General features: G+C 38.5%; 1 protein-coding gene across 1 annotated transcript in view; it reads right to left on the bottom strand.

Annotated features, from left to right (window-relative positions):
- DTNA (dystrobrevin alpha) overlaps positions 1-14706 on the bottom strand; it is a 204161-nt gene that overhangs the window by 58674 nt on the left and 130781 nt on the right. Inside the window, exons 5-8 of the mRNA XM_081253018.1 lie at positions 13763-13848; positions 6846-7000; positions 3967-4072; positions 1214-1380 (exon numbers count right to left, since the gene is read on the bottom strand). Of these exons, the coding sequence (XP_081109144.1) occupies positions 1214-1380; positions 3967-4072; positions 6846-7000; positions 13763-13848 (514 nt within the window). The remainder of the gene's footprint in view (positions 1-1213; positions 1381-3966; positions 4073-6845; positions 7001-13762; positions 13849-14706) is intronic.

The raw sequence follows: 14706 nt of genomic DNA, 5'->3' as shown, positions 1-14706 counted from the left end.
TGTATAACTGAATCACTTTGCTGTATACCTGAAACTAACACAACATTGTAAATAAACTATACTTCAATTAAAATGCATATCTGAAGACCTTTTTAAAAATAAAATGAATTACTCTTGAAGTAAAGACTATAGGTTGATTTGAGACACATTAAAATATAGAAAAAATGCTTTTAAAAAGTCTGGGGGCTTCCCTGGTGGCGCAGTGGTTGAGAGTCCGCCTGCCGATGCAGGGGACACGGGTTCGTGCCCCGGTCCGGGAAGATCCCACATGCCATGGAGCGGCTGGGCCCGTGAGCCATGGCCGCTGAGCCTGCACGTCCGGAGCCTGTGCTCCGCAACGGGAGAGGCCACAACAGTGAGAGGCCCGCGTACCGCAAAAAAAAAAAAAAAAAGTCTGCATTTTCTTGTGATACAATTGTTCCAAGAGGAGTTGGCAGGGCTGATGGCACATTCCATGAAAAATAATCTGTACACAGAGCAATACTTTCACAGAAGCACCAGAACAACATCACTGGATCTGGTCTTTGAGTTGAACTGAGACAGAGGTCAGCAAACTGTAAACCACCTGAACAGCAAGCTCACGGAGTCAAATTCCTCCCATAGGCTCAGTGTCCTGTGCTCCTGGGAACACTTTCATCACATGGACAGGTCACCTTTAGCAGGTTAGTATCTCAGGTCACCTCCAGCAAGTTAGTCACTTGCACTACTCATGAAAAGATGATTTTTTAATATCTCCCCTTCCTCTAAAAACATAGAATGAAACAGCATCCTTAAGCCCACAGGCTCACAGGGCTTTCCTTCATGTTCCAGTCATGAAGTTAAGACAACTCCAGAATCTAATGAACAATCATTTTTAGGCAATTCCCACAAACCACCCCCAAACTTGAAAAGACCCTTAACTTACTGTGAAAATGAGATTATGTTCCAGAAGGTGCTTGCTGCTTGGTTGTTACCTAAATCGATACTGAATTATCTGTATTCCAAGAAGTAATATCATTTGAGTCTTCCTATATTTTAAGCCTTAGGAAGCTACACTGGGTTCAGACACAATAAGTAAGAGGTCCCAGTAAGATGGGGAGTGGGAGGGGAAGGAGGGAACGTGAGAGGAGAAGGTAAGTGTGTCGCTTGATTCAGTCACCGTGTTTGCCGTTCCCTTGCATTCTGGACGACACTCACACATCCAACTGTAAGTATTGCCTGGACCATGCCTTACCCAGGACGTGTACTCTTTCATTTGGTGCTGGTTGCTATGGGAACCACCGGCATGTCCCCTCCAGAAGCAGTCCTGACAGAGCTGGTAATTGTGACACTGTTGGCATCGGTAGCGAAATCCCATCATACTCTCACTGTGGCAGTACGAACACTCAACTGGATGGAAGACTGAGGGGCAAGTTAATGAAGAAAAAAACAAGAAAACAAAAGTATGAGCCAGAAGAAGGAAAAATACAGTCCGACAAGAATTCCATTTTTCTGCTGTGCGCCATAATTTCCGATGATTGTCAGTTTTCGCCGAGAGAAGCATTAAGTTTATTCCTAGACTCTCACTACCCTTTTCCAGCATGTGTGTGGAGGTGGGAGAAACAGAAGGGGATGGAGGATAGGGGTTCTTTTAAGGGCAAATCTCTGTAATTCCATTTGCGCTTCTTACTCCCGTCCCTTATACTACAAGACTATAAATTACCCAAACTGGCTCGCCTTTCCCCCAGATGCTCTCTGTCTCCAGGAGATCAGCACAGCTCACAGAAGACTCAGAGGCACAATGGATGAACACAGCTGATTGTCCAGTGGGTTGAGAGCAAATATGAGAGAAATGGAAAAGGAGAGGAAGAAGAAAGAAAGGCAAATGGAAGAAGAGTAGAAAAACTGGATGGGAGAATTGAGTTACTTTTTAAAAAATGGAGTAGCTAATGGGCTTATTTAATGAGTGACACTGCTTTCGTTTAACAGATTTTTTATTTTTAATTTCCCGAGAGGCAGATGGATAGGGCCCAAAGAGATGAATAAGTTGTCTGAATACAGTTCTAAGTCAGATAGTTCAAGAGACACAACTTCCTTTGGCAGAAAATTTGAATAATAAAGCAGGCAAGATAAAATATTTGAGATTTGAATCCAAGTAACTGCATGTTATGAGCTAAAGATATCAACAACAACAAGAACAATTCATATTTTTGGTAAACTTTCTCTCTGGCTAACCAGCCAGGGAAAATAATGCAAATAAAAATAAATAAAGATGAAAAGTAAATTGTAAAAACAAAGACATAACCAGTTTTGAACACACTGTCTTCTGAGCCAGCATCATATCCCCTTTTTCTGCCTCCTGGGAAAGGCTGAAGTGAGACTTGAATCTAGGGACAACTGTTCTGGGACAGGGCCTAAGGAACTCATTTCCTGCAACAGGAAATGCTGAGAGAGAAGCCATGAAATGACAACTTTATAATTGGAAAATGACTAGTTCTTAAACTGCAAAACAGTAATATGAACTCATCCTGCATGATCTGGACCTTGATTGCTCTTTGCTCTAGCAGATGAATAAGATGCATAAAAAAAAGTCTATGATTGGTAGTGCTTACAGAGAAAATAGTAAGTTCATCTTTAAATCTTCTCCATGAGCAGAACAGGATAGATTTATAACTTTAACTAAGGGAGATAATTAGGGCAGATGCCAGATGTTCTAAATGGGAATTTAAAATAAGCTAACTTTGGGCTTCCCCGGTGGCACAGTGGTTGAGGGCCCGCCTGCCGATGCAAGGGACACGGGTTCGTGCCCCGGTCTGGGAAGATCCCACATGCCGTGGAGCGGCTGGGCCCGTGAGCCATGGCCGCTGAGCCTGCGCGTCCGGAGCCTGTGCGCCACAACAGTGAGAGGCCCGCATACCGCAAAAATAAAATAAAATAAGCTAACTTTAACCACAATGTATATTAAAGAGATGTGTAGAAGTTAAGATTCTAGTAAGAGATAGGAGATAAATTATTTTCTATTTAAGGCTAGAGAATTCCCAGAGTTAAATTAAACAGTAAATAAGAACATCTAAAGATCAGATGGAGGCAATGAATTGTTCCATGTTTAAATTTCTTTAAACCTTGCTCTGAACTGTATTTTATATTTAAGTTTGGATATGCCAAGAGTAATTACTTTTAACATAGAAATACTTGCTTTTATAAAAACAAAAGCACGTGACAGAAGTTACATTACTCATTTCTTTTACATAACTACAACCATTGAAAGCTTACAATTTGGAGCATATGACTAAAGATTAGCAAGGTGCAACCATCCAATTTTTTTCTATCTCCTCCATCTATTCCTGATGGAGTGCCTAGGAAGAAATAGTCAATGCCAGGTATACCAACAGTAGAAGTTCATACCTAAAACAAATACTAGAAAATGTCACATTCCTTACTGAGGTTCTCTTTCTGTTACAGTAAGTTTTTAAGCCACACCTGACTTGTAACTGAGAGGTAGACTGTGAGATTTAATAAATTTTTAGAACGGACAGTCCTAATGGTGCAGTGCACCTATAAGGCCTTACTGATGAGGGAGACAGGTTAGTTCTATTAAAATTCAGAACTACTAAATAGGCCTCCCTAAAACAATGACCTTGGCTTAATAACTACAGATTTGATGGCCTAATTTTGGTAATGAAAAAATTGCCTTAGGAGTTTGGGATTAACATATACATATATGTTATTTATATGTATATTAACATATACACATTCCCATGTTTAAAATAGATAACCAACAAGGACCTATTGTATACCACAGGGAATTATACTCAATATTTTGTAATAACCTATAAGGGAAAATAATATATATTTTATTGCATATATATATATATATATATATATATATATATATATGTACACCTGAATCACTTTGCTGTACACATGAAACTAATGAAACATTTTAAATCAATTATACTTCATTTTATAAAAAAGGCTAAAAAAATTGCCTCAGTAGTAACTACTCACCATTTTCTACATTTGCCAGTCGATGCAGAAGGGGCAGCCAGACCAGGCACTGCGGGGGAGGATCTGACATGAGTGTGTCCAAGAAACCATTCAAGGTGACTTTTTTCTGCATCAAAAAACCCATAAAAATTTAGAACCAAGAATTATCTTAATTTACCTGCTATGTAAATATCATTTGAGATAGAAGAAACAAGACATTCAATTAACCTCTAATACATAAAGAAACAGAGCTTGAAACTAGTTCTGAATTTAAAACATTAATTGCTTTTTATATTTAAGCCTACATAGGACTGGATTATCTCCACTGAGGCTGAGTCAATATTATCACAAGGAGAAAAACAATTCTGAGGGGATCATTTTCATACATAAGGGACAGTATGAAAATGATGAGGGAAGATGGAGAGTAGACATTCTCCATAAAATTTTACCCAATAGTACATCACAGCACACTCGACAATTCCCGTATCAGTCTTCTAAACTTGTAGAACAGCTTCCCTTTCAAAGCTCCTCAACTTCCATAAGGACTAAATATTTTGTGGTTAATGTGAATGGTTCTGCTATACAAGATTAGGAGTGAAGCCTGTTCGGAGGGAGCTATCCTTCCCTGTTAGAAAAGAACACTCTAAATAAAAAAAAAAAATTCTCTTCTCTACTTTCTTTATGTATCTTTTCTTAAAATTCAGTCGGATTCTGTGTCATTATCCTGGGATTTTCTGATGCAGAAAAGAAATGTATTTTACCTATAAGTTTCTTTCAAAATGAAAAAATAAGAAGTTATATTAATATATGATATTTTCGTAGTATGAATGACAAAAAATTTACATGCAAAAATCACTACTTTATTTAAATTTTTGAATTAGGATATCAAGGTGGATGGGATAGTTTTATATTTTTAGATAAGAAATCAGCCCTGAAGAGCTACAGTGCCTTTTCAAGGCTTAAACCTTACACTTGTCCTTGTAATTCACAAAACAACTGTTTTGGTACCCTTCTATTAATGTTTTCTTATTGGCAGATATTTACAGTTTTAGCTTTACCTCATAATACTAAATAAGCTTCTTATAGGGTTATTAGCATTATTATTAAACGATAAATTATGTAAAGTATAAGTAATGAGACAGTATTTTTTCAAAAGCTACTACAATTCATATGTCTAAAATAATACTGTGTTTCAAAACAATCACTTGGGGTGGCTTTGCAATGAAGCAATTAAAACAATTTTGGAATTTCATCATTCGAACTGCTGCTATAGCCAGTTTATGAAGCACAAAAATAAACTGGTCTTATTATTTTTATTAGTGCTGCCTCTTTTTGTACTTCACATGATTTTATCTATTTTGACCATTCATCATACTGGCTAAAAATCACTGCTGGAAGTCAAAATATGCTACTATGATTTCCACATACATAAATTTCTCATCGAGGGTATATAAAAGATTATATAATGGGCAGTCTCTAGGATATTTCAAAAGGAATTTTGAGCAATGGCAACATCCTATATAATTTTTTGGAATATATAAATTCTATTAGATTAAAAAAGTCCCATTATTCTGGCTGACTTTTAATGAGATATATCCTGAGGCATTAGTATATTTCCTGAGGATTCTACAATGCACTACCTAAAATCAACAAATGTACAAACAAGTAAATCCAGGGGCAGAGAGATCAGTTTGGGGTTTAATACAATAGGCCAGGCAATCGAGGATGATGAGGAGAGAGATCTGAGAAAATTCTAGAAGGTGAAATCAGTAGGACTTGGTGATTGATGAGAAGTTCTGGGTGAAGAAGTTGTATAGAAGGAGGCTTAGGTGAATGGATCCATTCTGAGGTCACCAACTCGAAAGGGAAAGGGAACTCCAAAGAGGAGTATGCTTTAGCTGGGGACAGAGGCCAGGTATCTAAGCCAGCCTGGGGATGAGGGTGTGGGAAATGTCAGAAAGCCTTCCTGGGTGAGACCCCATCCTCCTGCCCACCCCCCCACCCCCAACAGTGGGAGTAGAGTTTGATACTTAAAGTAATACTTAAAGTATCAAGCCATCCCTTCTCTTATTGAGTGTATGGATACATTTATAATTCTATATAAATCCATGCCCTACAGGGATGCCCGAGGCACCACCTTTGACCTCTTAGATCACCAAGTAAACAGACAGATAGATAGACAGATGAGGTTTACTAGCTGGAGATAAATGCAGCTTTTCAGTGGCTACTAAGCACTGATTTCTTATTTAAGGGATCTTTTTAGAGAACATACTTGGTTAGTTCGGATTTTTAAAAATTGTAAACAAATCTTCAGTTTATGGATTTCTAAATCTCCACTATGCTGTGCTGAAGAATAGTTCTAGACATGTAGATTTTCCACATGACTGGAGAGATATAAACACGGAGAGTCCCCCAAACCAAGCTGCTTCCCTTGGCTGACTTGTACCACCCCCAGTTAAAACATGTTGCTCTGAGCCCCAATGTAGTGGAAGATTTAGGGCCTCCCAGACGGCATGGGGCATGTGCTGTGATTCCTTTCTGTCTCTTTTACTAAACGTTGGTGAAGCTCGGTGCTGGGTCAGCTCGTGTTTCATGTGAGGCTGAGTAACAATTCAACCCTTTTGATAGTGTGGTGGTAATAATGTTTCCGAGGGTATAACGTTGTTGTAGGGGTTAAATTAGACAATGCAAATAAAGAATTTAGCATGATGCCTGGTTCATGGTCAGGAAACACCACCTATTATTAACATCCAAATGTGTTGAGTTCAGTTACTGACTCAGAAGTCATTTGTCAGAAGCTGGAAGATACACTACAAGTTACCATGAAGAAGTAGCGACTTGGAGTGACACACAGGACAGCAGCCACTGAGAGATACTTCCTTAAACAAGTTTTCTCCTACCTGTTGAGAGAAACAGGATCTAGCTGACTGTTCTGTGTAACCAAATGAAGGCCCTTCAAACACTGCTGTGGGTAGTTTGAGAACTTCCCGCAGGAACTGATCGTACCGTCCATAAACCATCACCCCACTGGAGTCAGAAATCATTGAGAAAATATCTGATGGATAGAAAAGGAAAGATCTTTATTCATCACATAAAGATTCCCCACTGTTTTAGTTCAACATATACACTGCAAATAACAAAAAATGTGGCAGAAACTAAATATATAATTTATTATGAAAGAATAATATGAAAGCTAGTTTTTATGCTGAGATATTCCTGGCATGGTGTTTTTTCTGGTGTCTTTCTGTAGATGATTCTGGCATACAGCATTAACTAGTAATTTGGATAAAATTAGCATATTTTGATAAGACAGAGAACATCACATTTTTCATTTGCAATCAATTATCAACTCATATATAACTCAACGGGAGGAATTTTTGTACATGTGAGAAATATGCTGACCTCTTTTGAAATACACAATGAAAATATTACGACAATGTTAGGGTGTGTGTGTATCTAGCAAGCTAGCTATTTACCTGTCTATAATGTCACTAAAACGTTTGGGTTTGGGTTTAAGATATTGAAAAATGAAAGACATAATGGGGATAGGATGCAATGAAAACACTTGATTAACTTCCCACAGAAGCAGAAAACTTCCTATAAATCATAGTGTTCTGGGTGGAAGGCAATTGATTTATGGGGAAGGGTCTTTTGCCTCATGCAGTCAAGAGGAAGCCTGGCCTTGCCGATGATCAGTGAGGTAAAGTCAGGGTTCCAGATTATTCTCAGCAGAGCCACTGGCTTCACTGAACCTCTTTTCTTCAGTTTCTGCCACTGTGGGCACTTAATGAATATTACTGGCATGATTTCCCAAGGTACTCTATAATTCCTCTGTGGAGATCACTATTGGAAGGAAAGAGTTGGCTATTATATGGTTTGTCACCATGCTAGATTGTAACTAGGCCAGCACAGCTGCTGGGATAAACTGTTGTAAAGTCAATATGCTACCTCTGCTCATTTTGGACTTAATTTTTCAAGGTCAAAATGTAATCTGGGGGCATTGTTTTACACCGAAGCCAGATGTTAAGCATATTGTAGGCTTTTATTGGATTATGTTTTGAGGATGTGAATTGGCTCTCATTTTCTTTAAATAGTCTACTTACAAAGGGTTTCTACTGTGTTTGAAATAGTTAATCAGTTACGAAGCTACAGGAATTCTACATGAGCAACAAAAATTAATGTTGTTCTCATTCACTTTTACAATATTGTTTACTTAGTGAATTTCATCTCTCATGTTTCATTATAACTAGTCAAAAAAAGAAGTTGCCAGCAGCAAAAAGAAAACCCAAAAAACCAAAAACAAAACTTTGGTATAATTCCAAATATAGAAACTCAAGAATTCCAATCAAAAGGAGGAAAAAGAAACCTTGAAGAAGTAAGTGTACTTTCTCATTAAAGCTGCCATGTCGTTTGTTTGGGGACCAGGTGGTTAACTATAATTTGGCCATCCTGATGAACTTCTAGATTTGGATTTTCTAGGCCAGGGCACATTTTGAAAAGTAGCTTAGGCTTTTCAAATCTCCCACTGAAATAATTTAAACAACATCTCTAACTTGAGTAAAAGCAGAAGGGGTACCAACAGTGACCTTTCACAAACTTGAAGCTAATATTAAATTCATTTGTACTGATAAAGTTCTACTAAGCAATAGCCAAACTAGGGCTAAGTCCCTGGGATTAAAGGGAAGTGGCTGTTAATGACCACTCAGGTTTTTAAAAAGAAATGAGGGGACTCTGAGGAAGCTCTCAACATGATATGTGTTTGTACCTTAATCTTGGGCCCTCTGTTTTTTTAATATATATATATATATATATATTATATATATATACACACACACACTTATATATATACACATATATATATATATACACACATATATATGTAATATGCTTATAACATGAAATATATGTGTATCTATATAATATAGAGGGCTGTTTCAAGGATTAAGCTAGTTACTAGATGAAAAGCATACAGATGCATACTTGGCACCTAGTATATGGTACAGAAATGTTATCTGTTTTTATTATTAATTTTATATCACACTTTTCTGCCATTTACCTTGTATGTTTAGACTTTGCCTCCCTGATAGGACTGTTCTATAAGGTTCCAAATCATAGTCTAAATTACCTTTGTGTTTCCTGCAGCACCTTAACAATGATACTTCAGAAGAACTTACATTCATTGATTTATTCAACTAAAATTAACTTGGCACCTAATAGACATGAAATTGTGCTAAGCAATGGTTATACAGAAAAATCAGGACATAGTTCTTGCCCTCTGGGAGGTCCCAGTCTATTGGGGATGACAGAGATGTACTTGCATCCTGGATGACACGACATCATGTACGGTGACAAGGTGGTGTGAGTACAGGAGCGGTAGGGTGTACAGGGTGCAGTAGGAGCTCAGAGAGAGGGTTCCTAGAGGGAGGAGTGAGTGAGGGAAGATTTCCTTATAAAGGGGACTTCTAGGCCAAGTATAAAGAACAATCAGTAATGAAGGAGGTACTGAAGAATGAAAGGCAGGCCAGCAAGTTAGAAATATTACCCTGGAGGTAAGCTTGGAGGCCGAACAACATGTTCAGTAATAGAAACTCTGGAAATACAAGGTGTTTGCTATAAACAAGCCCGCTCCAGAAGCTTTAGATTAGCTCCTGACTTTCCAGGCTTATTGCACTGGATTCAGAATTCCTTAAGATCCTTAACAGCCTATAATCAGACCAAAACCAGTTGGACAGAAACAGAATATATTATATTATGTCTGTTTATGTATAGGTAGTTATGTCCCATGCCTGCAGGGAGTGCCCTCACACTCTCTGCTGCCTGGGGTACCTGATGAACACCCTGCATATTGGTTCCTGGTGGACCCGAGTACTGGAAATTGGGATGCAACATGGGGGTTGTTGACCCTTTTAATGCATTTAAAGCAGCTTTTAAAACTCAGCTTTAAAATTTCTTCTGTTTCTACTTTTTTGCTTTTTAAAATTTCTAAGTTATTTTCAGCGAACTATTCTTGCCCTGTGTTCTCCAACATGAAGGGGCTAGTTGGAATGAACTAAAGCTCTTTCATTCCTATGCACAAAAATAGAAAAACTGCCAAACAAGCGCAGTTGGCATATTGGTTTAAAGTGAATTAGAATTTAAAGAAGGGAAATCCCAAGACATTCCATATCCTTTCATTTTATTTTTCTTATTATAAAAGCAATGCTTATTATAAAATAATTACTCCACCTGTTTTATGATTAAATGCAAGCCAGCAAAAGAAGACTAAAGAAAACCCACAATTCCACTTACCAAAAGTCAACCATGGTAAATGGGAGTGTTTTCTTAATTTCTCTTTCTGATTTTTCACTGTTGATGTATAGGAATGCCAGAGATTTCTGTGCATTAATTTTGTATCCTGCAACCTTACCAAATTCACTGATTAGTTCTAGTAGTTTTCTGGTGGCATCTTTAGGATTTTCTATGTATAGTATCATGTCATCTGCAAACAGTGACAGTTTTACTTCTTTTCAAATTTGTATTCCTTTTATTTCTTTTTCTTCTAATTGCTGCGGCTAGGACTTTCAAAACTATGTTGACTAAGAGTTGTGAGAGTGGACATCCTTGTCTTGTTCCTGATCTTAGTGGAAATGCTTTCAGTTTTTCACCATTGAGTATGATGCTTGCTGTGGATGGGTAAGCTGGGACAAAGTGAGAGAGTGGCATGGACATATATACACTACCAAATGTAAAATAGATAGCTAGTGGGAAGCAGCAGCATAGCACAGGGAGATCAGCTCGGTGCTTTGCGACGACCTAGAGGGGTGGGATAGGGAGGGTGGGAAGGAGGCTCAAGAGGGAGGGGATATGGGGACATATGTATGCATATGGCTGATTCACTTTTTTGTACAACAGAAACTAACACAGTATTGTGAAGCAATTATACTCCAATAAAGATCTATTAAAAAAAAAGTCAAAAAAAAAAGAGTCAACCATGGCTGTCTGTGGGTGGATTTGCCCATATTTCTTCATTCAGCCAATGAACATTGTTCATTCTGTTTGAACAATTCAACTTGTTCATTGAATCACTGTAATATTGGTGACTAAGGATACTCATTTCTGATTAACATTTTGGAGAGGTTCTTCCAACCAAACTGCTTTTAGCTAAATTGTTTTTGGCCAAATTGCTTTCAACTGACTTACCTGGAAACCATTAAAACTACCTTTCTGGGATTAACTATATGTGACTCCTCATTCAGAGAACTGGGGCACGTTCAGGTCTGCTGCTCTGCCAGAAGGTACCATGAAATGTCGTGATCACACAGTCTGTTACTCTACAGAATTTGTGACAGTTTCTTTCCAATGGGACTCCTGCATTTGTGACTTCTTTCACTGAGCTGCAGAGGATTGACTTTGGCCACTGGAAAGCATGCATGCTTTGCTCACTGATCGTGGGTATTTAGTGAATGATGGGATGGGGTGAGAAAACAGCACTGGAGCAGTTACACTGTTTGCTTTGAAATCCCAGACTTGCGGGCGAAATTTGAGGGATTTGACAAGTGGTAAAGATCTGCTCGAACACTTAGTTAAATCTTGAATTTTGTAACTGTGCTGATGTCGTTTGTTGCTTACCTAACAACAATTCCCTTCAGCTTTATTGGCCCCAAATTTCTTCCCGGGCTATGGGAAAGCAGGGGCCCTTCTCAGCCCAGGAGGTGAGAATGACTGGAAGACTCCCTGACCATCATGGGCATTCCTTTCCTGTCAGCAGTGGTTGATGTAGTCATTGGTCTGTGATGCCACCCTGGCCATGAGATGTAAGGGCTGGGGGCCTCTGGAGTGGGTGTGACTCCTGAAATTGCTGTACCCCCTTTTACCTTCAGGAGAAGGATAAAATCTGACACAGAGGAGAGCTGAGTGGAAAGATGGAAAGCACCTGGGTCCTTGATGGCACAGCATGAACCTGGTTAGTGAAATGTTCTGAGGAGTTCTGAAGCGCAGAAAACTGGTTTTCTCAGTTTGCCTCAAATTTATTTTATTAAGGGACCCTTTTCTCCAGGTATCTAACATTGAATAAGTATTTGGAAATGTTTCTTAAGACTTTGAAAAAAACCTTTACCTACTGTCCTCAGCATAAGTGGCCAATGGTGATGTGAGGTCAGTAGGCAAGGCCCTCAGGAGTTTCTTCTTCTGCCCTGGTTCATTTTGCTACACTTTCTCTTCCCAGCCTAACCCTGAAGGAAATGCTTTAGGGATTACTCTAAGTTATTTTTTTTAAAAGGACATTGTTTCTGCCACCTTCTAATTTAGCTGTTATCCTCAATCAAGTACTGAGGTAGATGTCTTTAAAGTTTTACATCTTTCAGGCTAACTGAAGAGAGACTAAACTGGACCTTGTAGGGTCTGCTTGGGCTTCTCTGAAACGTGACTGCGCTTGGCTGGTCCATGAAAGGAAGTTCCTGGGAGTGAGGGAAGATGTGTGGTTATGTGGCGTTCCCCTTATCTACTGCTCCAATGACATAACTCTTCTTGGAACATGTCTGGGGAAATTCCAAAGGAATAAAGGTCCCCCCCACCCCGACCCCATTATCTTTCCTTATTCTTCCTCTGTTGGTGCATCAAGAGCAAGAGATTACATTCAGCAACTGACAGGCAGCAGGTGACAAAAGAGCCTAAAGGCCATGAGTCATGGAGGCCTGCAGCCAGCAGGGACCCTACAGGTACCTAACAAAATCCCCAAATTTAGGATGGAGAAGGAAGTTGAGGTCTAAAGAAGTGAAGTGACTTCCACAGAATAATCAGCAAATTAGTCACACAGCTGGGCCTGCAACCTGGGACTCCCAATTCCCATGACAGTGCTCTTTGTCATATGGCATTATAACTCAGACTCATAATACTTAGGGGAAGGGAGAGGGTTACATGGCAACTTTTCTTCAGAACAGCCACCCATACATGATTTTAAACTAGTTAGAAATGAAAATTCTTGCCTGCTATACACCCACTCTAGGCCTACTGAATCAGAAATTCTGGAAATGAGACCCAGAAATCCATTTTTTTTTAAAAAAAGCCCTCCAGGTGACTCCATATATACTAAAATTTAAAAACCACTGGTGTACAGGGAAAAAGTCAGGGTTCAATTCCTGGTACCATCTGTGGTTAACTATGTCTCAGCTTCTTTACCTAAAACACGCAAACAAATCAGAAAACTCTCACTGTTTTGTCGGTTAAAAAACTACTACATTTAGTGACAAAATGTACACAAAAGGCCCATAATCACTCAACACTCTAGCTATCATGTATTTATTGGCATCAGTTAATTCTCAGTTTATAGTTTCTGTACATAATTCCTATGCCTACACCCTGGCAATGTCTACTTTGGAAACTTTGGAGTGCCCAATGATTTGAACAGCATTGGTGGAGAAGAATGAGGAGATATGCTTGGAACTTTGGCTTGAGATGATCGAGAAATGGAAGGTTGCCCAACGTGGTCTTCATCTCCCTACAGTGATGGACTTATGCCTGTGAGGCAGTTCTTCGGTACAATGAATGTGAAAGAATGTATATCTTACTTTAGTATCATGAACAGTCTAACTGGTGATCCTCAACAGGTTATAAAAAATAATAATCCATACGTAGAAGGAAAACATTCATTTCATTGACATTAATCTAATATGAAAACATTTCTATGACAAAATCCAAGGATCAACAAAGATTATATTTCAAACAACTCTCATAGAATGAGGAAAGTCACAAATGGTCAGGGGGACCTGGCAGGAATGGGGTAGAGGAAAACGTGGTATACGGGAGGGGTAAGCAAACAGAGATGCAGAGAATAACTTACATCTTAATTTGTCCATGATCTTTCCTCCACACAATGTGGCTAAAGCCATTTTGACAGCAAATACTGAAATTTTACCATGGCCTTCCCTGTTTAGTGATGATAGAAAAAAAGAGATGTCATGTGAAGAACGTCCAATAACACAGTTTGACATTTTCTGTTCTGTAGAAACCATAGGACAACAGAGCTGCATGCATTATGTGAACATATCCCTTTTAAAAAAGGTTATGAATACAGTTCAACACGTTTCTGAAAAACTCTTCTATTCGATGTTTCCTTTTTTCAAGAGATTGCAGAACTTTTAAGTTATTCTTTGTCTATGCCTCTTGCTCAAAGCATAGACTGGTAGCCAAAGAAATATGTGCTATTTACCTGGGGATGAAAATTACAGAACATTCTTTTCATTTTGGGTTTCATAAAATAATTTTATGTATGATGATGCCACAGTTTCTATAATTTATTGAAACAAGGCTTCAGAAAAATCTTAAGTTGTGTGTGTCAGGTAATTTCTGAATTTTAAAAGGGTTAGGGTTAGTATGGAGACTTTTTCATCACACTTTTTTTTTCAACAATCATTTCCTACCCACAAGCCAACTGTCCTTAAAAGTGATACATTTACTTTTCAAAGGGAGTTGGTATTCTAAAGGAGCAAAAGTAAGAGCTCTTTTGAATAGTTCTCCTACCTAAATGACATGAGAGCAGCCAAATCTTCATTGATTCAAGAGGTATAACTAACTTGTCCTACACAAAATGTGATATAGAAGGCATTCTATAAGAAGTAGAATATTTCTGCTAAATGATTCTTCCAGCTGGAATAAACTGCTTATTATATTCTTGGAACCAGACAGTGTATCATATTAGTAATTCATTTCTTTGGTGGTTGCTACTCTTAAGAATGATCAAAAGAGTTATTTAAAATAATAATGTAGCTGAAAGGTAAGTAGAGT

This window comes from Mesoplodon bidens, assembly GCF_964165515.1.
Source record: "Mesoplodon bidens genome assembly, chromosome: 13".
NCBI classification, from domain to species: domain Eukaryota; kingdom Metazoa; phylum Chordata; class Mammalia; order Artiodactyla; family Ziphiidae; genus Mesoplodon; species Mesoplodon bidens.
The sequence above is the reverse complement of the archived record's forward strand: the minus strand, read 5'-3'. Positions and strand labels throughout refer to the sequence as shown.